We start from the raw sequence: 26,761 nt of genomic DNA, 5'->3' as shown, positions 1-26,761 counted from the left end.
TTCTAGTAATATTCAATCATTTACCTCCATTTTACAACAAATTGGAAGTCTCTAGCACAATATTTCGATTTATGGTGAATTTATGAAAAAAAACTTTTTCCTTATGTCCACGCGGTAACTCTTCCGAAAAAATCAGAAATTTTTTCATCCGATTGTTGTAATGTTTGCACAGTTTTATATTAGCCGTTACATAAAGTCTTATATATGGAAATGTGCGCAATTTCACGTAGAATACAACAACAAACAACCCATGGTTGTAGCTTTTATCAGTTTTGAAATTAAATAACGATAAGTGCCAAAACATCAACCTTTGGTCAAATTTGACTCGACCGAAATGGTCGAAAAATGCAATTGTAAGCTTAAACTCTTACATTGTAGTAATATTCAATCATTTACCTATATTTTGCAACAAATTAGAAGTCTTTAGCACAATATTTAGATTTATTTTGAATTTATGAAAAAAAAATATTTTCCTTACGTCCGCACGGTAACTCTTCCGAAAAAAATCAGAAATTTTTTCGTCAGATTGTCGTAATGTTTGCAGTTTTATATTAGCCGTTAAATAAAGTTTTATATATATGAAAATGTGTGCAATTTCATGTAGAATACAACAATAAATATCCCATGGTTGTAGCTTTTATCAGTTTTGAAATATTTTCATATAAATAACGATAAGTGCCAAAATTTCAACCTTCAGTCAACTTTGACTCGACCGAGATGGTCAAAAAACACAATTGTAAGCTAAAACTATTACATTCTAGTAATATTCAATCATTTACCTTTATTTTGCAACAAATTGGAAGTCTCTAGCACAATATTCAATTTATGGCGAATTTATGAAAAAATCTTTTTCCTTACGTCCGCGCGGTAACTCCTACGAAAAAATCATAAATTTTTTTGTCCGATTGTCGTAATGTTTGCACCATTTTAAATTAGCCGTTACATAAAGTTTTTATATATGAAAATGTGCGCAATTTCATGTAGAATACAACTAAAGACAACCCATGGTTGTAGCTTTTATCAGTTTTGAAATATTTTCATATGAATAACGATAAATAGAAAAAATTCGACCTTCGGTCAAATTAAACTCGACCAAAATGGTCGAAAACTGCAATTTTAAGCTACAACACTTACAGTCTAGTAATATTCAATCAATTACCTTCATTTTGCAACAAACGGGAAGTCTCTAGCACAATATTTCGATTTATGGTGAATTTTTTAAAAGCTTTTTTTTTACGTCCGCGCATTATGAATTCATGCATTATATTGTGATAATATTTTCTCTGTGTTGCTTTGATCGTTTTACAATTTGTTATATACCAAAATCATTGCAATTTAGTGTACAATACAACAAGAAAAAAATGAACTCATTAGCTTTAACCGTTTTGCTCACAGCGCGATTTGTATACAATTATATATGAAATTTTTTTCACGCTGTCATATATTCCAATATTTATATATGATAATGATATTTTTTTCATTTCTGATGGTTGCATACTAAACTCCAGGCAATGACAAAAAAGGAGCCAAAAATGAACTCTTAATCTTGAAAATTAAGCGTGCTGTGATTTTTTGAAAACGCCGCCGGCATACGGGAGACACTTTCGGAAATACCGGCTCAGCGTTTAAGGGTTAACTGAATCCATGATTACTGATCCGCGATTAAGCGATGCCCCACTGTATCACAAAAATCACAATTTTGAAGTAAATTGTATTTTTCCTAACTATACAAACCTGAGGTTCTTAACACAGTCCCACCTCATGCCACCCCTCACTCTGTTCCTGGGCCTAAAGCAAAGTGGAATGTTTACCTCCAGTCGGGTGGGACTCCTGACCATCTGACAAGCAGTCACTACTGAACTACCTTGTTAGAAAGCTTACGACCGGTCCAGCTGGCGCTGTAAGTAAATCCCTATGTAAAGGACCTCAGGTTTGTATAGTTAGGAAAAATACAATTTACTTCAAAATTGTGATTTGTTCCGACACGTAATACAAACCCTCGGTCCTTTACATAGGGAAGACTCACTTATTGGTGGGTGGAATCTGAGTCTTGTGAACAGACTGGTGTTCATCCGACCTTGGTTCCCTCCCTGGTCGCAAGAACAAAGGGATTGAGCCTAGCCTCTGTCCAACTGATTGGAGTGTGCACTGCAGGATCAGTGGTCAGACCTCTGGACCAAATTCATAAGAGGGAGGCAAGCGTGCCTCTTATGAATAGCAAGCAAGAACTAGTTCCTACGCAAGAGCCAATATAAAGTCTTGGGTTTGTCTCTCGCTGATGTCCACTTCCCCCCTCGTTAGGGAAGTGGTGGATAAACGCTTCCATCCCTAATGAAAGGGATAGAGTGGAGCTCGGTTACGTAGCTTACCTGCATCAATCATCCTGTCCAGCGTGGTGACAACTGCCACCCTCTGCCCGCAGGGAGAGGGAAGAAAAAGAGGAGGAAGAGAAGCCAGTCACACTCATTCACTCTTCCATTCATGCAGTCTCACAAGGATGAGATGCTACCTTGTCCGGTTAGGGAGCTGGGTATGCTACACAACTTGCTGAGCAGCCACCACAGGTCCCAAGGAAAGTGTCAATGGACCTGTGGGCAATATCCCAAAGGTAGAAGGAGGTGAAGGTGGTCTGGTTGGCCCAAACCCCTGCCTTCAGTACCTGTGCCACAGACAAGTTCTTGTGGAATGTAAGGGTTGGACCAATACCTCTGACTTCGTGGGCTCTTGGATGAAGGGTACTGGTGTCGGCAGTCCTGTTTGAAGCGTACGCCTTCCGGATTACCTCACGAAGCCAGAAAGAAATAGTGTTCTTGGACACTTCTTTCTTGGTAACCCCAGTGCTAACGAAGAGGCGTCGACACTCAGCCCTGAGGTGACGCGTTCTCTTCAGGTAGCACCGCAGCACCCTCACAGGACAAAGCAGCATCTCATCTGCATCATTGTTGGTGAAGTCTTTCAGGGAGGGGATCGTGAAGGACTCAAACCTGTCGTCAGGGACTGAAGGGTTCTGAGTCTTCACTACGAAGTCCGGGACGAAATTGAGCATAACCAATCCTCATCCCCTCAAGTGCTTAATGTTGAAGGAAAGACCATGAAGTTCTACCCTCTTCGCTGATGCCAGGGCCAGCAGAAAGACGGTCTTGAGGGTCAGATCCCTGTCTGACGACTCTCGGAGTGGCTCGAAGGATCTGTGAGTCAGGCTCCCAAGTACGAGAGTCACATCCCACCCCAGGGGCCTGAGTTCCCTGGGTGGACAACCTCTCGAAGCTCTTCATTAGGAGTGAAATTTCCATGGAAGTGGAAAGATCGACTCCTCGCAGTTTAAGGACTAGGGCCAGGGCGGCTCTGTTGCCTTTAACTGCGGAGACGGAGAGGAACTTCTCTTGGCAAAGAGAGACGAGGAAATCCGCTATCTGCTGAAGAGTGGCTCTGAGTGGAGAGAGACCCCGTCCACGACACCAACCACAGAAGACGGACCACTTCCCCTGGTACACTGCTGCAAAGGGCTGTCGGAGGTACCCTGCCATCTCTGTTGCCGCTCGGCAAGAAAAGCCTCTCGCTCGCAAGAAATGGTGGATAACTGCCAGCCGTGAAGACACAGGGACTGAACCGCTCGGTGGTACCACTCCACATGTGGTTGGCACAGTAGGTTGTGCCAAGGGGGAATCTCTCACAGTGCCTCGGAGAGAAGAGCCAGCAGGTCCGGATACCGAACAGCCTGAGGCCATTTGGGTGCCACCAGAATCATCCGAAGATTGCTGGTGACCAGCACTCTGTTGATTACCTTGCGAATCAGGCATAACAAGGGAAAGGCGTAGACTAGGAGGTTGTCCCACGGATGCTGGAACGCGTCCTCTTCAGCTGCCCATGGGTCCGGCACGACTGAGAAGAAAACCTTGAGTTTCCTGTTGTGTCGGGTGGTGACCCGGCGAACGGATCCACGACTGGATGCCCCCACAGGTCAAAGGGCCTTTGACCTGTGGGGTGAAGAGACCATTTGATCCCAATCATCTGATTCCGGTGGCTGAGCTTGTCTGCCACTACGTTCCTTTTGTCTGGAATGTATCTGGATGACAGCTCTACCGAGTGAGCTATGGCCCACTCGTGCACCTGCATCATCAACTGGTGCAACGGGAGGGACACTAGGCCCACGTTTGTTGACGTATGCCACTATACTGTGGTGTTTCGCTCATCAGCACCCCGGAACTCTTGGAGTGCGAGGAACGCAGCCTTGAGTTCCAGGATGTTGATGTGAAGGTGCTTTTCTTGATGGTTCCACACGCCTGCGACAAGCAACTCTTCCAGGTGTACGGCCCAACCCTCAGTCGATGCATCTGAGAACGGCAACACCTCCGTAGGGGGAGTGCGCAGGGGCACTCTATTATGAGGTTCCTGTCCTCTAGCCACCAGGCCAGGTCCTCCCTTACTTCCTCCATGAGAGGAACGAGGGACTGTGGATCCCGTGCCTGTGACTAACACTCCTTTAATCTCCACTGAAGAGACCGCAGGTGAAGACGCCCTTGAGGGACTAACTTCTCCAGTGACGACAGGTGACCAATCATGACTTGCCGCTGCTGAGCTGACTGTTCCCGTTGAGAAAGGAACAGTCTGGCTGGCTCCCTGAACTTGCTGATCCGCAAGTCTCCAGGGAAGACTCGTGCTGCACTGTGTCAATCAGCATGCCCAGGTACTTCATCCTCTGCGTGGGCTTGTGATCTGACTTCTCGAAGTTCACCACGATCCCCAGATCGTGGCAGAAGTCGAAGAGTCGATTCCTGTCCTGCAGCAACTGCAAGCAGGAGCTCACCAGGACCAGCCTCAATGGCGTGATTGGTATGGTGTTGGTGTCCCACCTCGGCGGTCGCTAGTTTGATTCTCGGCCATTCCATTGAGGAGTGAGAGATGTGTATTTCTGGTAAAAGAAGTTAACTCTCAACGTGGTTCGGAAGTCATGTAAAGTCGTCGTTGGTCCTGTTGCTGAATAACCACTGGTTCCATGCAACATAAAAACACCATACAAACAAACCAGGACCAGCCAATCGTTGAGAAACCTCAGGATACGTATCCCGACCGAATGGGCCCAAGCCGACACCAGAGTGAACACTCGCGTGAACACCAGCGGGGCGGTCGAGAGACCAAAACAAAGTGCCCTGAACTGGTACACTGTCCCATCAAAAATGAAGCGGAAGTACTTCCTGGAGGACTGATGGATGGGTATTTGGAAATACACATCCTTCAAGTATACCGAAAGCATGAAGTCGTTCTCCCTGATGGAATCAAGCACTGAGTCTGGCGAACGAATCGCCAGCCCCCGATGACTTCTCCACTAGGAAGAGTCAGCTGTAGAAGCCCGGCAACTGACCTCGTACGATCTCCACAGCTCGCTTGCTCAGCATGGTCTTGACCTCTTACCGAAGCGCTACATCCCTGGCAGAACTGGGAACATACATCTGAAGGTGGCCGCAACTCAAAAGGTTGCAGATATCCCTCCCGAAGGACATCCACTACCCAGGTCTCGGCTCCGTAGTGCTGCCAAGTTGCCCAATGGCTTACCAGGCACCCCCCCACTTCCGGCAGCAGGTGAGGGGGAACGCTGTCCCTAGCATTTCCCCTTCTTCAACTTCTGCTTGGCGGGACCCCTACGGGAGTAGGAAGTCTGGGAGGAGGGCTGACGCTTGTTCCTTGAAGCAGAAGTCAAAGACTGGGTCTTTCCTCTTGACCTCGACACAGCTGATGTTTGGGTGGCAGAGGAAGGGTTAGCCGAGCTCTGAGGCTTGGCCGCAGGTGCTTGAGGCTGCCCAGAAGCCTTCGAGACTGCCTGGTGTACGAGCGGTCACTGTCTTCAGTTCCACCACAGCATCCACCATCTCTCTGGGGAAGAGAGAGGCGGAACCCAGCAACGGTCCGTTTCGCAGACCCAACGTTATTTCACGACCAGCCGCCCTGGTCACCCAAGTGAGGACTGTATCTCGACGCCTCAGGACCAGGTTGGCCGTCTGGTAGGCGAGGTAGGAAATGGCTCTACCTCCAGACTGACACAGTCTCCTGAATGCCTAGTCTCCTTCAGGAGAGATGGGTCCCAAGGAGGCTGTGACTCTGGACACCGTTAGGGACCACAGGTCCAGCCAGGAGACTGCTTGGAAGGCTGCCATGGCAGTCACTTCCAAGGCCAATGCCTCTTGCTGTGAGAACCAGAGGTTCTCAGCCAGCAGGTGATGGAGAGGCACCCCTGGAGTTAGCCTAGCTATCTCCAGGTTAACCTACTTGGTCGGCAACGGGTCTACCGATGGCACATAGAATCACCGCTGACGGGGTAGAAGAGGGGGAAGCAGCTTGTCCGACCTGCCGGACCTAAGAGAGCCCTCCTGTCCAGAGACGAGAGAGTCAACTTGGCCCAGCACACCGTTGGCCAAGGAGGACCGGGGCAAACCCACCGTTGTCCTGGGTTCCTTCTTAGGACCCAAGAACAACTCCAACCTCGATGGAGGTTCAGAGGGAGGAAGCATTGATCCTTCACCGAGGTGGTCGTGCTGACGAATCAGCACAATGACCTCCGCGAAAGACCTCTGGATCTCGGGAGTGATAACGTCCTGAGGCGATGGACCGTCAGATCCATCCAGGCCGATCACCTCCCAAGATCCTCCTCCTTCTGAAGGAGGAACCCCATCAGACCCCTCATGGTCTCCTCCAACCACTTGAGCGTACGACCTGCTCAGTCCCAGGACCAAGCCAGGCTCGTAGGCTCTCGTGGCGGCGGGTCCGTGTGGAGCGCGCTCCTCACGGTTACCCCTAGTCGCCTCGCTCCTCCCAGTGCAGCCTGAGGAGGTTGAAGGCACAGATGAGAAAGACCTGACACTCCCACCCTGCCTACCAGCAGAGCCAGTGGGCTGGGAGGACTGCAGGTGATCGCCAACCCTCGGTGGCGACAGAGCTGCAGGTCTAATCCCGCGGTCTCCGTGAGGAGAACTGCTGGACCGAGAACGGTAGCGACGGTCCCGAGCGTCAGGAGAACTGCTACCAGTTGTGCGAGCCATCCAGTCCCGGTGGGAGCGACACTCGGATGACCAGTAGTGCCCACTGACGTGGTGAGAGCGTGCACCGTCCTCTTGACGCGTCACGGTACCTGATCCAGCTGAGGCTGGGCCTGGTGACTGGGGGGACCTCTTCCTGGCCTCACCACGCGATTGGTCTGGTGGGACCGTCATGTCAGCCCTGGGAACCAGGGGATCGCTGCGAGAGCAATTGCCGGCCTGGTGAGAGTCACCTGAGCGACTCCCACCAGTCCTCTGCTCCATGCCTGGGTCCTAACGGCGAGCAGGCTCAGCGGTCTGGACCCTGGCTGCACGGTCACCTACTCATGAGACAGTTCCTGTTGTAGAGGTGGAACCTCTGGAACCAGGAGAAGAGGTACCAGCGGTAGCTGGTACCCCTACAGTCCCCGTGTTCTTCTTCCCTGGGGAAGGAGAGACAGGCCCCGTTCCCACAGGAATAGGAGGACCAGCGGAAGACCCAACTGTCCCACCAGAGCCCGAGAGTGGGATAGACCCTTAGAAGTCTCTGTGCGAGACTTCTTTGGGGGGGGGACCTTCTTCCTTGGCTGTGGGGCCTTGGAAGTCGAAGGGGAAGAGGCGGCAGCAGACGACAACGATACTTTCCTCTTCTTCTTGGACCTCTTCTTTGTCAGCTTCCTCAGGACCACTGTTAGGTCCTCCATCCAGGACGGAGCTGGGGAAGTTGCGGTAGCAACACGGCCCAGCTGCACCTGTCCGGAGGGACCTGCGGCGGGAGCAGCAACACCAGAGGGCAGGAACAGGTACCGGAACTGGTGGGCGGTCGAGCGGGGAGCTCTTCGGCCACTCGAAGTCAGGGGCTGGGGAGAGGACAGCAAACTCAGGCGGAGGGACCATCTCCTCCCACTGCACGAATGTCATCAGGACCTCCACAGTGGCTGATGGAGTCACCAACGTTACATGCTGCGTATACACCAGGTGCGGCGGCGCAGCATACCCTGGTGTAGAGATTGTCGTGGTCGTCAGAGTCACAGGGGCAGCCAGGTGTTGCTACAGCCTCTGAATGCTGGGAGTGCCCAGAAGGCTCAGCGAGCACCAGACCTGCTGGAGGTCTCCACCTGCAGCGGCAGTCACACCTGAGGAGGCACCTTCTTCCTCCTCTCATAGCGCTCCCACTGCTCTTCCGACCACAACATATAAATATCACAAGGATCGGCCCAAGAGCACGGTGCCGAGCCCTCGGCACCGAGCACACAATAAATGTGAGTTCACTTGATCAGAGGACCTAAAGCCCCACAATTATGGCCATCCACACCAGGGCATACTCTCGGTTGGGTTGGTTGGGGGGAGGGGGGGGGTTGGGTTGCATGGCTATGGACTCAATGCAAACCACAATTCATAAACACAAAAAAGAAAAAAAATCAGTAAGTACTCATGTGGATGCACACTACAAGTACTACAGCAACAAGAAAAGTTTGAAAACAAAGACAGCTTCGTAATCGAAGGTGAGAAAGTCTCACGACGATGGTGGGCAGAGAGAGAACAATGAAACAAACTTCTTCATCCGACAGCAGTGGAAAGCAAAGTGGAATGTTTACCTCCAGTCGGGCGGGACTCCCAACTATCAGACAAGCAGTTATTACCGAACTACCTTGTTAGAAAGCTCACGACCGGTCCAGCTGGCGCTGTAAGTAAATCCCTATGTAAAGGACCGAGGGTTTGTATTACGTGTCGGAAAAAAGTGCATTTAATGATTATAAAATAAAAAATATATAAAAAACAGGAATTTGTGGATATTTTCTTGCAGAAAAAAGGGATTTTGACGTAAGGAAAAATCTATTCTGGGCGATTGGCTCGTGTCGCCAGCGAAATATCCTTTAACTATTATTTCTAGGGTAAATGTACTAACACATACAGAGAATAAATAAAATAAAGAAAAGGTCAGTATAAACTGACTCGCTCCACCTCCAGGAGGGTGTCGGTATGAACACTAGGCGAGTGAGACCACAACCACGAGCCAATTGCCAATAGAAATCTCCCACTACCAAATCCCTCCAAGAGGGGAGCCGACCCACAGGGTGAGCAGCTCGTACTACTACTACTCCATCCCATGCTGTCGACTGCTGCGCCCCTGGTGGCCATCCTGAAGTTAGCAGACAATCTTGGCGAAGGGATGGGTAGGGTGGGATTTCGCTGGCGACACGAGCCAATCGCCCAGAAATAGATTTTTCCTTACGTCAAAATCCCTTTTCTGGGCTCAGCTCGTGTCGCTGCGCGAAATCGTACCAGAGAAATAGCACAAGATTGTAAACAAAAGTAATAAATTAAAATAATCATAGGTCCCAAATAAAATAAAGAAAAAATTAATAAAGAATATAATGCTAAAAAGATACAAATACCCACCGTGATACAAAGTAATAATATGCTTAAATTACCCTTAATTCTAAACATGTTTCTTAACATAAGGTAATTTACATATGTACAGAGGTAAATTGGCTACATGTAACCGAATGGTATCTGTGTAAAGGCATGTATCAAAATATAGCAATTCAAACAATCAAATTAATCAACAATGATAATATATATAAGGAAGTATATGACTTAATATACAAAACCCGTAAACCATTATAATTGAGATGTATCCCCTAGCATAAAAAATAAGTGTGGGGGGTAACAATCCATGAGATCAATATGCATAATCATCTGTGAGTGTCCCTAGCACAAAAATAAGGGGCACTCACTAGCTTATTAAAAAGCAGCTAAGGCACAAGGTGAATATAAATGAACACTGTAGGAATAGACGAACTGTTGGGAGAGGCAGGTAGAAAGGAGGACTGAATCTTCTACTACAAATTAACTAGAGTCAGGGGAAACTATGTTTCCCGCTGCTACTGCTGAAAATTTCAGAGCTTCCAAGGACTTAAGGTAATGGCGTTTGAACACTGTCGGCGATTTCCATCCGGTATATTTTTTCAACTCATCAAAGTTCATGTGTTGGAAATAATTAATTGAGGTGGCTACTGCCCTGACATCATGTGCTTTTTGGGAAAGAGTCAGGATTGGCTTGTTTGATAAAGTACAGGATTTGTTGCCTGATGCCTTTAATGGATAAAGTTCCACCTTTTTCCCTCTTAAAGAGGGGCCCCGATGAGGATGAGGAGGTCCTGGATAGAAAGGCTCGTACAAGGCTGAAACTGGACAAAGGGATACATCTTGTGGAAGAGGTAAAACTTTCCAAGGTTCCCACCTCATCAAAGGATCTTCATTTTTTGCCAAAAAGCTACGTTCCGGAGAAAGTAGTACTTCCCCTGTGGGAAGGAATTGAATATGATCCGGATCTCTGGACAAAGCCGACAGTTCTGAAATTCTTGCTCCTGAAGCCAAGCTTAATAAAAATAGGGTTTTCCTTAGGAGCATCATAAACGAGCATGTGTCATTATCGGTTTCGGAAGCCAGTTTTAGAACATCGTTTAAGAACCATGAAACTGACGTAGGCCTCACAGAAGGCCTAAGTCTAGCACATGCCTTAGGAATAGACGAGAAGTAGGTATCCGTCAAGTCTATGTTAAATCCAAATTGAAATATCTTTTTCAAGGCTGACTTGTTTGTCGTAATCGTGCTAGCTGCTAAACCTTTTTCAAATAAGGATCTGAAGAAGGATATAGCTGAATTAACTGTCATGATTCTGATATCTGATTCTCTCAGGAAGGTTGTTCTAACTTTTTTGACAGCAGCATCATACTGCCTCAAAGTTGAATCCCTTTTATCGGATTCCAAGAAGAGAATATTCTGAGGGTCAATATTCGCATCTCTTTTAGCCGCAAACTTCATGAAATCCATAAAGTTAGGGTTTTGAGAATCCCTGAGGAAGCGAACACAGTCTTCGTTTGTACTGACTGGGAGAGCTTGGGACTGGGGATCCGAAGGGGACGAAGGCCCAGTTCCAGAATCAGGGGGTACCAATTGCTCTTCGGCCAGTCTGGGGCTACTAGAGCCACTTGACCCTTGAATGTCCTGAGTTTGTCTAATACTTTCATAAGGAGATTCACTGGAGGGAAGACGTAAATCTTCCCCCAGTTGTTCCAGTCTAGAGCTAGGGCGTCCGTGGCGTAAGCAGAGGGTCCAGGTTGGGGGCTACATAACACGGTAGTTTGTGGTTCGCTTGGGATGCGAATAGGTCCACCTGAAGCCCTGGGACTCTTTGAAGGATCCATTGGAACGAACTTTCGTCCAGTGACCATTCCGACTCTAGGGGTACTGATCGGGATAGGGCGTCTGCTATGACGTTTCTGACTCCAGCTATGTGGGTGGAGGAAAGATGCCAACTGAATTTGTCTGCCAGGGAGAAGATGGCTATCATGACGTGATTTAGATGACGTGACTTGGAGCCTCCTCTGTTTATGCAATGTAACTACCACTGCGCTGTCCAGGACTAGCTTTATGTGGGAGTACTTTGTTGGGAGTAACCTTTTCAGAGTCAAGAATACTGCCATTGCCTCCAGTACGTTTATGTGAAACTGACGGAACTGAGGTGACAAAATCCCTTGAACCTTTTTGACTTGGGAGTACCCTCCCCAGCCGCTTAAGGACGCGTCTGTGTGGATGGTGATCCCTGGTGGAGGGAACTGAAGGGGTACTGACACTGATAGATTCTTGACTTTTGCCCACGGTCGAAGTCGATTCTTTAGAATCAGAGGCACTGAGGATAGCTTGTCCCTGGACCTGACATTTGCTCGTGAGCGCCAGATCCTGGTTAGGTCTTTTAATTTGGCTTTCATCAAGATGTTCGTTACTGATGCAAACTGGAGAGAGCCGAGGATCCTTTCCTGAGCTCTCCTGGATGCCAGTTTGTGATTCAGAAATTGCTTGACTGACTTCGCTATTTCTTTCCTTTTGGTGGATGGAATCGACAGAGTGTGTGAGGATAGATTTCCAGTGAATGCCTAGCCACTGAAAGTTTGACTCTGGAGTGAGTCTCGACTTGGATTTTGTTTATCTGAATCCTAGATATTCTAGGAACTGGATCACTTTCAGTGTGGCCTTGTTGCATTCTTCGACTGATGGGGCCCAGATCAACCAATCGTCGAGATACGCCACTACCATAATCCCTTGCGCTCTGAGCTGTTGCACTACTACTTCCGCTAGCTTCGTGAACACCCTGGGTGCCACGTTGAGCCCGAATGGAACTACCTTGAAGGAGAATGTCTGGTCTCCTATCTTGAATCCCAGATATGGACGGAAGTGTCTTTGCAATAGGGATATGATAGTAGGCGTCTGTAAGATCGATAGAGGTGGTGACGGCCCCACGGGGAAGTAAGGTCCGCACCTGTGAGATCGTGAGCATCTTGAACTTGTCGCAGCGGATGGCTAAGTTTAAGCGGGACAAGTCTAAGATTACTCTTCTTTTGTTTGAGCCTTTCTTTGGCACGCTGAACAAGCGACCTTGAAATTTTAACCTCTTGACTTTGGCTATAGCTCCTTTCTGAAGGAGGTCCTCTGCGTATTCTGTCAATTCTTTGGAAGGAAGTTGACGGAAAGGTCTGGCTGGAGGTGGGTTCGTCAACCAGCTCCAACCCAGCCCTTTTGACACTATGCTCTGCGCCCACTGGCTGAAGTTCCACCGGTGGCGAAAGTGAAACAGCCTCCCTCCTACCTGAAGTTCTTCATTGGTTCTTGTAACCACCTCGGCCTCCTCTGAAGTGCTTTCCCCTATTGAAGGGGTCTCCCGATCCTCTTCCACGAAAGGACCGCTTACCTCTGCCTCCCTTGCCCGAGCGGTCATACTTCTGAGAAGCTTGACTCTCGAAGGCTTGATTGTAAGCTGGAGAGATGGCAATATGAGGTGGAGGGTTGAGGCTGAGGGGATATCACATAAATAGGTTGTGATTGACCTTTAGACGTGGAGGGTTGGGCTGTCTGCACTAACGGCACAGCTGGAACTTGCTGGGGAAAGCGCGGTTGTTTCTTTTGGTAAGGTTGGAAACGTCTGGGTTTCCTTTGTCCCTTACCTTTAGGTGTCAGGTCTTGCCTCCTTCTAGCCGTAAGAACCCCAACGGTCTTTAATGGCTCTGGTTCAACCTCGTAGCCTCTGCTGTAATTCCTTAACCACATGGCCTCTGGGAAGAGATCTGCGCCCCAAATGTTGGAAGAGAGTAACCTATTCGGTTCGTGACGAATGGTTGCCTCTAGCAGGACATGCTTCCTACAATCGTTCTAGCAGTGGCAAACTCGAACATATCTGACTGCACCGTTTGAGTCAGGGCTTTGGTCATAAGCTTAAAAATTGGTTCTGAACCATAAGCCATGGTTGCTACCTCAGACATAGCCATCGAGTTGATTGATCTGGCTAGTCGTGATTTTGAGTCAATTCAGCCTGAATAAGACTATCTGGGAGCCTGGGTAGCTTTTCGCCAAACTGCTCCATAGCACAGTCAGGTTTGAGTTTGGCCCAGCTGAGAATGTATTTGGCAAGTCTTCCCACAATTCTCCGATTGAAGGGAGCAATGGAGATGTGGGATCTGCTTCTTTCAACTGAGGCATGGGTTCCCCCTTCTGAGCTGCTGAGATGGTCGACCTTGCTATCTTGGTTAGGAACGGGAGCGGGGGGTTTACTTTCATCCATTGTGAAAATGGTAAAGGGACTTTTAAATGGTTGTACTTTGGTGTTTGAACAATCCATGTCCTCTAACATCTGAGCCATTCTCGCTGAGCCTGGTCTCTAGAATAGAGGACTGTCTCCTTTGGTACCCTATCGTCCCGAACCATAGCCGAAGGCGTGAGCCTTGCGTAGCTATACCAAAAGGAGGCTGTTAAGCCTTCCGAGTAGAACTCGAAGTCCTCTATTCTTCGAGTTCCGAACTCCGGTATGGAGATAAGACCATCCTGGAAGGGGGCATATGACGCTACTCTCCAAGGATTGTTCATGGAGAAAGCGGGCAGCGAGTCATACGGGGGAAGCTGAGATCCACTAGTGTTGGAGGTTGAGGGAGAGGCTAGAGGGGCTTCTCTTAGACCGGCTATAATAGAATCCTGAGAAGTGATTCTGTCCGATAGGCGAGATATCATTTGTTCCATACTACTCTTAAGGGTACCCACTAGATCGCCCACCTGTTGCAACAAAGGCCAGCATTGGAGTCCAAAGCCGGAGCTGCTGCGGAGGTGGAGGGTAGGCTCTGAATAGGAACCAAAGGTAGCGGAACTGGTGATACTGCCGGGGTACGAGATCTCTCCTTGGGTTTACTTTTCGAGGACTTAGAGCCGGAGCTAGAGCCTTTAGACCTGTCTGGGCCGGGATTACGAGCCGGAGACTTACGCGAGGAAGAAGACGAGGACGTCTTCTTCGAAGACGATGACGTCTTAGTCAAGGTCATTATTTTAGACTTGATCTTAGGCCTAACCGAAGCCTCAGGAGGAGTATACAGTTCATCAGCCGTAAAGCCTTGGAAGGATGGAGAAGTTGCAGGAGTAGAAGAGACAGTCAGACTCAAGGGAGACCCTTGGGTAACCTGCATTACTTCACCTCGACCAAAACAGGTCGTCTATACCTACCATAGGTTCAACATTAATATCCAGGGTAGCGACATCCGTGGAGATATCCTGGTCTTGTTCAGTTAAAGAGGCCGCCAGCTGTTGTTGGATGAAGGCAATAGACGGGTCCGCATCTACCGGGTCGACGTACCCCGTCGCCCTGCCTCCGGAAAGATGAGCAATGCCAGACGCTTCTCAAGAATGTAGGGCTGACCCTTGGCGGCGTTCTTGCCAAAACCTCCGACCCAGGCCCGCAGGGTAGCCAGTGCTGTATCTCTTACTGCCGGAGCCTGTAAGAGAGGAACGTATTTTAGACTTAAGAATCACTTAGAACTAAAACTTAGAGTATAACTTAAACTAGATGTCTTAAGTTAATAAATGATGGAAACTTAAAGTACTAAAAGAAGCGAAGCAGCTACTGGAGGTGGAATACTTACGCCTTCCAAAAGCTGGCTCACCAGATCGTAACATATGGTACACGTTTCATGGTACCAGACCTGGATGTCACCGTGCGGAGTCGCGCATGGAGCATGGGACCGGCAAAACTTCGTCCACAGGGGGGGGGGGTCCTGAAGTGTAGCGGAACATCCCGGATGCTCACAGTTGGTGGCCTGTAAGTGGGAAGACACATGAGTATCTTAGAGGGCAAAAGAACTCCCGTTTACATGCCGGAGCTCGGAAAAAAAAATTGGGCATAACCCCTCCCTGCATTGCCTGAATAGGCTATAATCCCGGAAAGATCCGGTACAATATAGGGAGGGGGGGGGATTGGTTTAAGATAATTAAGATAACTTAAACCTAAGCACAAGCGAACCGGACTAGGTCCAGTTGAAGCGAGTGTAGTAACTCAGCTAACGGTAAGGTTAGTAGAGACCTGCTGTATGCCCCTGTCCAACTATGGTTGGACTATCTCCTTCCGCTGGATACCAGAACTCCGGTAGGGAGGAGCTCTAGTAAGGAGGGAAGGGTGAGAGGACATACGTGCTCGAGCTAACTCGGAGCGACAAGCATAACGGAGGGGGGGGAAGGCAGGGCCCCCCCCACAACGTACCCACCCGGCCGGACCGAGAAGCGGAGAGGTCGGATCCAGTCTGGGTCTGTCCGACTCCCTAGCCCCTCCGGTGGAGGGGAGAGGGGGAGGCAGGCTCGGGTATGTGAGGCGAGCAAGGACAGACCGACCCACCCCCGCCCGACTCTATGAAAGAGCGGGGTAGGGGGAAAGGTGACTGGGCAGGCGTCTGGCCGACCCGTGATCACACAGTGACCACGAGGCGATAACTGGGATACGGTAACCCAACCTAGGCTAACCAACTGATCAGAGAGAAGCTATCGGGAAGCAACCTGAACTGAAAAGCGGTAGTCTAAAGGCCCATAGGCCAAAAACCAACTGATCAGAGAGAAGCTATGTGGAAGCAACCGAACTGATCAGCGGTAAATAGGCTCTGCGAGCCGGGACCTAGGCTAAGCCAGACGCCAAACTAACCTAATAAAGACAAAATACACAAATAAATAAAATAAAAATGAAAGAAAGAAGGTAAAAAAGCAGGAGAAAAAATCCAGGAGTGTACGACTAACCCGAAGGCAGGTCTACCACTCAAAGCTAGTCAGGGGCCGACACAAAGGACCCCGACTAGGGTCTGGATAGAAAAAAGCCTACAAAAGGTGATAAACATGCATGCATGACAACCTGAGTAGACCTTAATAACGCGGATAATCAAAATAGAGCGTAAATGAAGGGGGGGATGTTCCAGGTATGGAAGACCAAGAACGCGCCCATTACGAGGCAGGACCATGCCGCCATGCTTCCGACCCCGAGAACGTATTTATACCTAAAAAACGGCAAATACTGTCTCAGGGACGGAAAAAACGCACTAACCGTAAATACTGAGTACTTAACTTAGCTGCTGCAATAGCTGAACGCTCCATTATCGAAAATCCGAAGAAAGGGCACAAAAAAACAAAAAAACAGAGAGAACAAAAATAGCACTCGTGACTCGTGCGAGCTAACGAAAAAGGATGTCCACCGGGCGCAGCAGTCGACAGCATGGGATGGAGTAGTAGTAGTACGAGCTGCTCACCCTGTGGGTCGGCTCCCCTCTTGGAGGGATTTGGTAGTGGGAGATTTCTATTGGCAATTGGCTCGTGGTTGTGGTCTCACTCGCCTAGTGTTCATACCGACACCCTCCTGGAGGGTGAGCGAGTCAGTTATACTGACCTTTTTCTTTATTTTATTTATTCTCTGGTATGTGTTAGTACATTTACCCTAGAAATAATAGATTAAAGGATATTTCGCGCAGCGACACGAGCTGAGCCCAGAAATACCATGAATAGATGAATTTTCCACCAATAATGGGGGGAAATGTTCCAGAGAGAAATCTTTGAATGCGTGAGTCCACGAATACAGGGGATCCCCTGTACATGCAGTCCCCGGGTTACGACAGGGGTTCCATTCTTGAGACGCGTCGTAAACCGAAAATTGTTGTGAGCCAGAACATCGTCAAGAATCGTAAGAAAACCTTACTTTTAATGCTTTGGGTGCATTGAAAACTATGTAAACAGCATTCTTATTGCATTTTTCATTAAAAAAACTTAATATTATTGATTATTTTGCATTTTTGGTGTCACATTTCATCTGCCAGATCAGCATTGTAAGCAGCATAACCTTGGAACATGTGTTGTAACCCTGGAAAATAATTTCTGATTAATATAATTGAAAAGCCCCTTAACCTCCGAACATCTTAAGCCGAACCCGTCGTAACCCGGGGACTGCCTGTACCTTCGTTTTATACCCAACCATGCCAAAATAATGTTGCCCTCAGACAAATATTTAAAAGGAAAACCAAAATCACTAATCATTAATTTGATCTAACAAACAATAAAAAGCTTTTCAATTAGCCAAAAAACCACTAGTTCTGCAAAAATTTTAATTTTCCCTCTCTCCCATAGGTCTGTAACCCTGACAACTGATCCCAGTAACACAGCGATGGGCGTGGTACTTCAACAGCCTTTCCAGAAACACTATCAACATTATCCAGATTGGGATATATCCTGAGATAGCAGCAGCCCAGAAGGATGACGTGGACCTTCAGTGACCAGCAGGAAAATCCCGCCCTCACATGGAGGGATTTTGCAATAGACGAAAACACAACCATCCTCGTGCCCCTGTTTACTGTTGGCATTGAGGAAGAAGACTTGCAATATTGCCCATGATCTATCACACCCATCAGGCAACTTCACTGCCCATATCCTGTCAGAACATTTTATCTGGGGGGCCATGAACAAGGACACCAAGAAATGGGCAAGAGAATGTCTTTCCTACCAAACATCCAACGTCACAAGGCATAAATACAGTCAGGGATAAGAAACTTCAGCACAACTGACCGTCAACTTGTCCACATTCATGTCGACATTGTGGGCCCCTACCACCCTCTGAGGGGTAAAGCTCCCTCTTCACAATCATCTACCTCAACACAAGACAGCTGGAGGTGATACCTATCTAGCAGCACACAGCTGAAAATTGTGCAAGAGCATTAATAAACTGGGTCAGTCAGCATGGAGTCCTGCAATACATCACCAGCGACCAGGGGCTAATTTCACATCTTCCCTTTGGAACTCCCTCACCCAGTCTTGGAACAAAAGTAAATCACAAGACAGCTTACAACCCAGAAGCAATGGCATGGTCGAGGGTCTCCACTGCTCCCTATATGCAGTGTTCACTGCCAAGTGTCAACGCAGACGGAGAAAAGTGTTGCCATGGATTTAACCGGGACTACTAACCACCCCCTCCCCACAGCATTTGAGTTGCCATGGATTTTACTGGGACTAAGAACCCCCCCCCAACCCCCCCCACCCCTCAGCATTCAATGCATCACCAGCAGAAGCGCTCTGTGGACAGTCATTAACAAGTTCAGCAGATGTCTTTCAAATCAAACACAACCAACACCTCCCTTTGGTGTTTGCAAAGGATTAGAACAATTTCCAGCAAACGCAACATACAACCCTGCCAGAAATATTTACTTCCAAAATTTTGCATTCTTTAGAATAGACACCCATCAGCTCGGCCCCCTCTTTCTCCTGGCTGCTCTGGCCTGCACCACATCCTACAACTAAAGAGAGAAGTGCTACCAGACGTCAGTAGACTGACAGACTAAAGGCAGCATAAAATCCAGAAAAAATTCATCTTTTTTTTTTTTTTTTTTTTTTTTTTTTACCGTGGGGGGGGGGGCACTATGGGGCCCTGATTGGGCCATCCAGGCATCCACCAGCCAAAACAAGATCAGCTCCTTTCACCAGGAAACAATTCCAAGATGATCTACTGAAGCTACAAGATTTTTTAAAAACAAAACCATTTGTAAAATGTAAAAATCTTCAAGCTATCGAACACTATGTAATGGAGAACTTTCCTTATTTTATACACTGAATTATTAACTGTTTTCCAGGTGCGAGAAAACACACCTGACTAAAATAATGTCTTCTTGCTGTGATGTTAGATACCACTTTTCCATTCACATAAGTTAATGTCTTGTCAGAAATTTGTGAAAATAAATTTATAAGTACCCAGATGCTGCCTCTTACCTCATCTTTACAATAAACCCACAATGTTTGTTGTAAGATGCCTCTGAAAATCCAGTCGTCAAAAAAATGGAGAGGAGGCAGCAATATTTTACTAGGAGGACCAGCAGAAACTCTCATCATAAAATAGCCACCGAGCCTTAACACCTCATCCATCCAACAATACAGAATAGGCTTCAAAAATGAAATATCATTAAAAACCTTAACTGCCTCAAGGATTACGACTAATGACCCCAGCAACCAGATAAAATTTTGAGGAACAACAGGTCTCTCACTTAAAATGACTGCATGAGTAACGTAAGAGGACTGGTCCAGGAACATAAAAAAAACTTCCTGTTTTAAAAAATGTCCTTTCAAATCCCTACTGATTTAGTAGTCTCAAGTTTGTTTTCAGGAGTTTTTGATAAAAGAGTATTTGGCAGGAAGGATTTCTTTAGCAGTGGAATGCCACTTCGAACACTTCTTGTCTCAAGAGTAACATCATCTCTTGGCTTATCACTAAGCAGCAAGCAGTATGCATTTAGTTAAAGAGAAAGGTCTCAATGAAACATGAAAATTATTTGAGGAAAGACAAATATTTCTTGTTTCTTGAACCCTTATCCCATACCACCTACACATTATAGTCTAAGAATGTTAGGGCTCCTTTTACATGTCAACAATTAAAACTGAAGTTAAATAACTGTAGGTAATGAAAATCCTGGTTGTCTTTTGCATGGGAAACCTTTTGGGAACTGGAGGCCATAATATAATTTTTCAAAATGACCTCAAGATGCTCGATACTTTTAGTAATATTTGTATGCATCAAGTTTTAAGCCAAACTGCAGCTACAGAATTACTAATACAGTATATCTGTATACAGTATATATTTCTAAACATGAATCTGAGCTTGAGAAAAATGCTAAAGAAATTTATTAACAGTATTTTATGAAAAAATCTAGAAAGAAATTGCATAGGAACATATCTTGAACAGTGTTAAGTTATATTCAAACAGTAACAAACAACAGCTGCTGAAAACCGTTTCTCTCACTTTGTTTCTCATACTGTAAATATTACTGTATTTTCAGCAGATACCAAGGATAAAAACTAGTTATCAGTTTCTGAAAATCGAAGAGGCACAAGAATCTTATTGTAGACTGGAGTCATGTGGTGATATGTCACAATCTTTTGTTTGTACTAGTTTCAAAAAAATGCATTGAAGTGACAAAATAAGTGACATCTTTTGGGTCAAATAATTATTTTAATATATTGTCTACTAATAGTATTTTACATTATGAGACAGAATGTGACCGAAAACTATAGGACTGTGCTTGAATAGCAGAATTAAAAACTTTCAATGAATTACAACTGCCCCAACTAATTTGGTCACCAGGCAAACACTCGAGGAGGGAAGTTCAAGTTACGACAGCAAGACGGGAAGAAAACAGTTTAAGTAAAAGAAAAATGCAGAGAGAACTGTAGCTAGGCTGAATGAATATTATATAGAACCTTCAGTGCTGCCTGAAGTTTTCCTATTGTAAGCATCACCCATACAGGTTATGTAGCTTCCCATTAATGACAATGTAAGGACAAATAGTAATGAGAATGTCCCACCACACAACTACTAACTCATGCATCTAATGCAGTAAGAAAAAATAAGAACTTACTGATAACAGATAATTTAACTTCATATGGTAGAATGTCCAAAATCTGATATTTTAGTACAAATTCATAGATGGCGCTCTTTTCGTTCTGTAAAGAAGATAGAACACTAAGTTTTGGGTAGAGAGAAATAAACAAAAACTGGAGTGCTGAAGTATAACGACAATGACCTGAACTTTTTACTTTCAGCTATAAGAATATCACTATATATCCAACAACCACTAAAGAAATGAAACAAGAGCTTCACCCTAGAAATATTTGTTAGCTCTAGGTAGTCCAACTGCTACTAAAAATAATGTCTAGTGTTTTGCAAAAATTCATTTATTAATAGAGATTCTATCTCATGATTTTCCTTAATGTCTGTATTTTCTTGGAAATCCCAGCCTTTTTTCAGTATAAAAATACTACCAATATTAAAATCTTAAATTTCTTTGTGTTAATAACAGAAAATTATCCAGGTGGAAAATACTCCTGCTATGTAATTCCCTTTACATATGGATTGAAAATTATATAAATACAACAACTCTTTCTGGAAGTGTCAAAAACCTTTTCATTCCTTTCAAGGAAGCAGAAAAAATAATTTACAACACAGTACACAAAGGATTTTTACTAAATGACCTTTTAAAACTTCCAATATTACTTACACTGAATATTTTATTTGAGAATACTTAACCCAAGTATTTTTCATCTTGTGTTTACTATCCATTATAATATATTCTTGGCCCTACCGCCTAAACTTTGGCCAATAATGCCATACCATTCTATTACAAAAACCAACATGAAACTTGAGTAGGTTTTATTATTATTATTATCATTATTATTATTTAGAAGAAAAAAGATGGATCATAATCCAACAAAACTTTGTTAAAATGAAGTTTTCATAATAAAACTAATATTGTAATACTTACCTGAACACCTGAGTGATTCCCACCCTCCTTCCCACTTCAATTTGATAGTGAATGATTCAGTTGAGGAGACAGGCCTCTGGTGGCTGGTATTTACAGCAGCGTTGCCAACTATAACACAAGTAACTCATTTGACTAGATTTTACCTGCAGTGTTGGTAACACTGACAGTTAAATTACCCACTTAGTGGGTAAATATGTGGGGATAGTTCGGGCTGGTCAGTGACCAGGGCTAATGCAGGTGTTCAGGTAAGTATTACAATATTAGTTTTATTATGAAAACTTCATATTGCAATACACTCCCTGAACACCTGAATTAGCCCAATTAACAACATTTACACGGAGGTGGGATCAATCTAAGTCAGCCCGACCTGTCCACGGAACATACGCAGGTAACTCATAAACAACCTACCATATATAAAAGCATGTATCCTCACCTAGTTATCTAACTCGGAGGGGAGGATGTTTGCAAAGGAAGTACTTCAACATCAGTGTTGAGTCTAAGGTACTGTCTGAGTCAGAAGTACCTCCCATGTGATAAGCTATACTTCTTATTCATGGGGGTAAAAACAACTCTCCTCACCTGGTCATCCAGCTCAGTAAGTGAGGATGCTTGCAGAGGAAGTACCATACCGTCGGTGTCGAGTCCAAGGTACCGCCCGAGTCTGTAGAACCTCCCATGTGGTATTCTATACCTCTCATGCATGGAGGGGAAATGGTGAACCTCCCATGTGGCTATCTAGCCTCTCATGTATGGAGGAGAAGTTGAGTGTGCAGGACCTTCAGTTCTCTACTGCTCACTGATGTAGATGACTTGTGCTGAAGAAGTTGTAGTTATTCCAACATGACCATCGGGATCTGCCTAACCTCAAGGGCCTAAAGGAACAATACACTCAGTCTAAGCTTGACCAACAGAAACACTAGAGTTCACTTAGACTATCATTGCCTCCCTGAACTTCTAACACCCTAAAGTTCATTAAGACTATCACTGCCTCCCTAAACTTCTAAAACCCTAACTCTACCAAGCCAACTATAAAACTGAGTTACCGCAACGCCAGGACCCCACGAGTAACCTCTCTGAAGAAACTGAAATTCCCTAAGGTAAAGTGTTGTGAAAAACCACAACGACTCTCAAATAACCACCTACACGATCGCCGACACCAAAACATCCTCCGGAAGCCAAAGGGTAGCCCTCCACGATACTATACGCCCTTGGATTGACTAAGAACCCCTTCTTATGAAAGTCCGGATAGCGCTGAGGCAAATGATTTAACAATAAGTCCCTCCTCTCCTTGACAAGAACATAGTACAACCATCCGAAATGTTAGTCTTGTATGCAAACCCCCTCGAAACCAAAGTGAAGAGGTTGTCAAACAGTCCAGGCTCTGAGAAACACCCATCAACTCTCACCACATCCACACAGAGTGGGACAAGGCCTCCCACTGGCTGTGAAAGGTGTCTTTCAAATACAAGCCTCATGATCCGTAACCCCTACCACACAAATCAGTGAAGGAACCCACACTAGAGAAAAACCTCAACTGACTCGTAAACTGGAACTCGGACTCCGGCAGAAGAGTTACCCGCTACCTCATACAGAAAGTGATGCTAGCCTAAGTCGTCTTCCCCAAAAACTGCCCGACTCACCAAAACCAGATCAGTCTACTTGATGTTTGAGAGACTGCTGGTTTTGTTGAATACAATGTATCAAACATTACTTGAATTAACTGTGAGATTCCTCCGGAACCTGGAATGTGGAAAGAGAGAATGGACAAAGTCCACCATCCGTTTATACTCGCTTCCTTCGCCGGAGAAATGAAAACCCATAACTAGCAAACGATTCTCTCTTCAAAGGTATCTATCCTCTGTCAGACCTGTCCAGCCAGAACGGAACAGGAAAAGGAGAAAAGCCGAACCCCCACAAGAGCAGCACCCAAGAACCCGGAACTTACTACACCTGGCTACTCGATACCAAACGACATACAAGATCCCATCATATCTGAGCCAACCGATCCGATTGCGCAACGATATACCAACAAGAAGATGATAAACTCCTGAGCAAGTTGTACTCGACTGCGCAACCCGCACTCCCCCCAGACATGATGACATAACCCGTCCAACAGCTGTCCATCCCCTCTCACAAGAGCCAACCGTCATCAGTTCCACAAAACCTGTAATAACTAGTCTCACTCGACTGCACACCCCCTCACTACCCAGTGACGATAACGTTACACCTGAGCCGAATATACCTTGGCGATGAACGCCCACCCCAGCGAGTCAACCCCACACTGTTGTGCCAATCGTGTCCCAACCAAGACGATGACATAACCTTGAACCAGTCTCGCTTGACTGCGAAACTCCGCACTCACCAGTGACTTTGACACGACACCTGGCCAACTACAATGGGCGAGCAACACCCCCTAAGAGCGAAGAGGTCGCAAAATGCCGATCCAACTAACGCCCGTCACCAATACTAAACCTAGACTGGAGTCCGGACCAAGTGAGGGAAGGAAGTACTCCCGGAAGACAGAATCAAGGCCGAACCCACATTGAAACCCCTTGAAGGTGGAACAGAAAAAGCAGCAGGAAAAATTTAAGAAATAAGCAAGAGAGAGAGAGAGAGAGAGAGAGAGAGAGAGAGAGAGAGAGAGAGAGAGAGAGAGTCACTACGAGTAAACACCAGAGCACCTAGCGCCAACATTGTGCAGGTGGAGAACCAACTGTGCGGTACATGGTGTTATAATGACAGGTTACGAACTGTGGAAACTATGGGAGCCGCAGAAGGAAATTACCAGCTACCCTAAGTAGGGGGCCGAGGGCACAAAAAGTGCTAACTATGGTGCAGACAAACTGCCAATGGCCGTAGCCCCCCCGTAATTACCACGGTAAGCACGTTACGTCTCACACACCTAAGGTATATAAATGGGAACCGAAGAAGGAAGATTACTAACTACCCTATGAAAGGAGTGGCTGATGACACAACCTGTATCGATACAGTCAACGATGGCGCAGATGAATCTCCAACTGCCTTAGCCGCCGCAAGAACTACGGAGGACACATTACGTCTCAAAACAAGTAAAGGATGAAAATACAGAGTTGCGGATACCACCTTGAAGTATCCACACCAGCAGCCTGAGAACTACAGGCCCCCGTGGAAGGTGCTAAGAAGGCAGCCCCTACAGAATTACTTCCTTTAACCCTGGGGAGAGAGAGAGAGAGAGAGAGAGAGAGAGAGAGAGAGAGAGAGAGAGAGAGAGAGAGAGAGAGAGAGAGAGAGAGAGGTTGAAATCACCAAATTTCAGGATGAAACGATGAAAACTCTTGCTCTGCTGTGCTACTGACAAAGAAAACAGGATGAGTGAGAAGACTCCGAAGCGACATCCGAAGAATGACCAGATAAAGAAGGTTGTGTAAAGACATAAGTTTTAACAGAAAAAATGGGCGAGAGAGAAACTAGACAGACTCTGTTCCCCACAATAATCTTGACAAACTTTAGAAATCAGGAAAATTATTCAAGACGTGATCGTGAATGCAGTCCGTATTCAAGCTACAGTAACTGTCTTGCAATAATTCGATTTGACTATGGGGTTAGTAATTAAAATCGGCACTACATTGCACATAAGTCTTTCTATATCTCTCGCGCAGCTGGCGTAGGCGGCAGCGTGTAATCAGACAGCGAGATTGTTGGGTTTAATAAAGAATTTAGGCCAAAGGCCAAGTACTGGGACCTATGAGGTCATTAAGCACTGAAAGGAAATTGACAGAAAAGGGTTTGAAAGATGTAACAGGAAGAATAAGCCACTCTGTTGCACAATGAATCAAGTGTAAGGAGAGGGTGGAAAGTAAGATGAATAGAGAGAGCATGAAATCAGGAAAGTAAAAGAGAGAGGGGCCGAATTACAATCGTCTTAACATCTCCACCTCCATAACTTTGCACCCTCTTATAAGTTAAAAAGTATTATCTTAATGATATATACTAGTATAACTGCATACAGCTATGAACAACCGAAGGAGAACTTTGTTACTAATATGATCGAACCAGAAAGCAACATCACTTTGTATTCATCCACATGCGACAGTAATCAAATCCGATAGCAACATCCATTTATTGTATTCATCCGCGTGTGACAGTAATTACTGTATTCATGTTATAAATGTAGCTGAAGCTGAAGGCAATATTACGTGCATCAGCAACATGGATAAAAGTCCCAAGCTTTTGTATGAATTCAAACGCAGCTGTGGTAAAAGTAAACTAATAGCATGAAAGAGCTCATTTACTGTTGTTTTCACACCGACAAAAGATTAATAACGTAAGGCTCGTAATACCTGTGAAAACGAACGGAATCGCAAAATTGCACTCAATCTAAACGGAGGCAAAAACTAGCTTTCAATGAGACATATTAGTCAAATTTTGGACTTATATTACATCATAAGATGAGCAATATGACTTCGTTCCATATAAGTTAAGTATCCAGATATTCATTTATGCTAACTAGGAACAAAAACATAGCCGACACTAAGTGATACTATGGTTGAATCTGGAGCGAAGGAAATTAACTAGTCGGCAGCACTGTCTGTCTAAGCCACGCCTCCCTACAACAGGGGTGTGTGTTGACGACAAGCTTGTGTAATGTAATTTAATTGAAAAGTAATCAATTACATATTTAAAGGTAATTAAATGTAACTCTTTACCCTAATATTAATTTCAGTTGTCACTGTCATTTGATAATACGACTGGTAATTATATTGTCACTGTAATTGACATAAGCATAATGTAATTACTGATGGCAATTTGTCTGCTAAACGGATGAAGCCGTCATACAAACAAATTCCGTCACTGGAGGGAATTTCTTGGAAAGCAAAGAAATGTACACATTCCTTATGATATCTGATTATGTGGCACAAGATACCATTATTGACTATGTTAAATGTCAACATAGTTGTAAACACGTCTTCCCTCAAGACGACAAACGTGGCATAAGCGGGGAAGAGCTGTTAATTCAGTCATGCTAGCCAACCAGGACAAGAATGAGTTAAATACGGCAACGCAAACTCGTATTCGCCATCAGGTGATTCCAGAATGAGAAAACATGAGGGCTGAGTTAGTATTTAT

At 45.7% G+C, this 26,761-nt stretch overlaps 1 protein-coding gene and 1 long non-coding RNA gene across 2 annotated transcripts in view; one reads left to right on the top strand and one right to left on the bottom strand.

Annotated features, from left to right (window-relative positions):
* LOC135223489 (uncharacterized) overlaps positions 1–18,741 on the top strand; it is a 104,631-nt gene extending 85,890 nt beyond the window's left edge. The window contains exon 3 of the long non-coding RNA XR_010316513.1: positions 17,484–18,741. This is a non-coding gene — a long non-coding RNA (uncharacterized LOC135223489). The remainder of the gene's footprint in view (positions 1–17,483) is intronic.
* LOC135223488 (uncharacterized) overlaps positions 1–26,761 on the bottom strand; it is a 115,059-nt gene that overhangs the window by 7,922 nt on the left and 80,376 nt on the right. Inside the window, exon 7 of the mRNA XM_064261927.1 lies at positions 20,753–20,837. Within this exon, the coding sequence (XP_064117997.1) occupies positions 20,753–20,837 (85 nt within the window). The remainder of the gene's footprint in view (positions 1–20,752; positions 20,838–26,761) is intronic.

This window comes from Macrobrachium nipponense, chromosome 10 (assembly GCF_015104395.2).
Source record: "Macrobrachium nipponense isolate FS-2020 chromosome 10, ASM1510439v2, whole genome shotgun sequence".
Taxonomy (NCBI): Eukaryota; Metazoa; Arthropoda; class Malacostraca; order Decapoda; family Palaemonidae; genus Macrobrachium; species Macrobrachium nipponense.
This window is presented reverse-complemented; position numbering and strand designations above follow the sequence as displayed.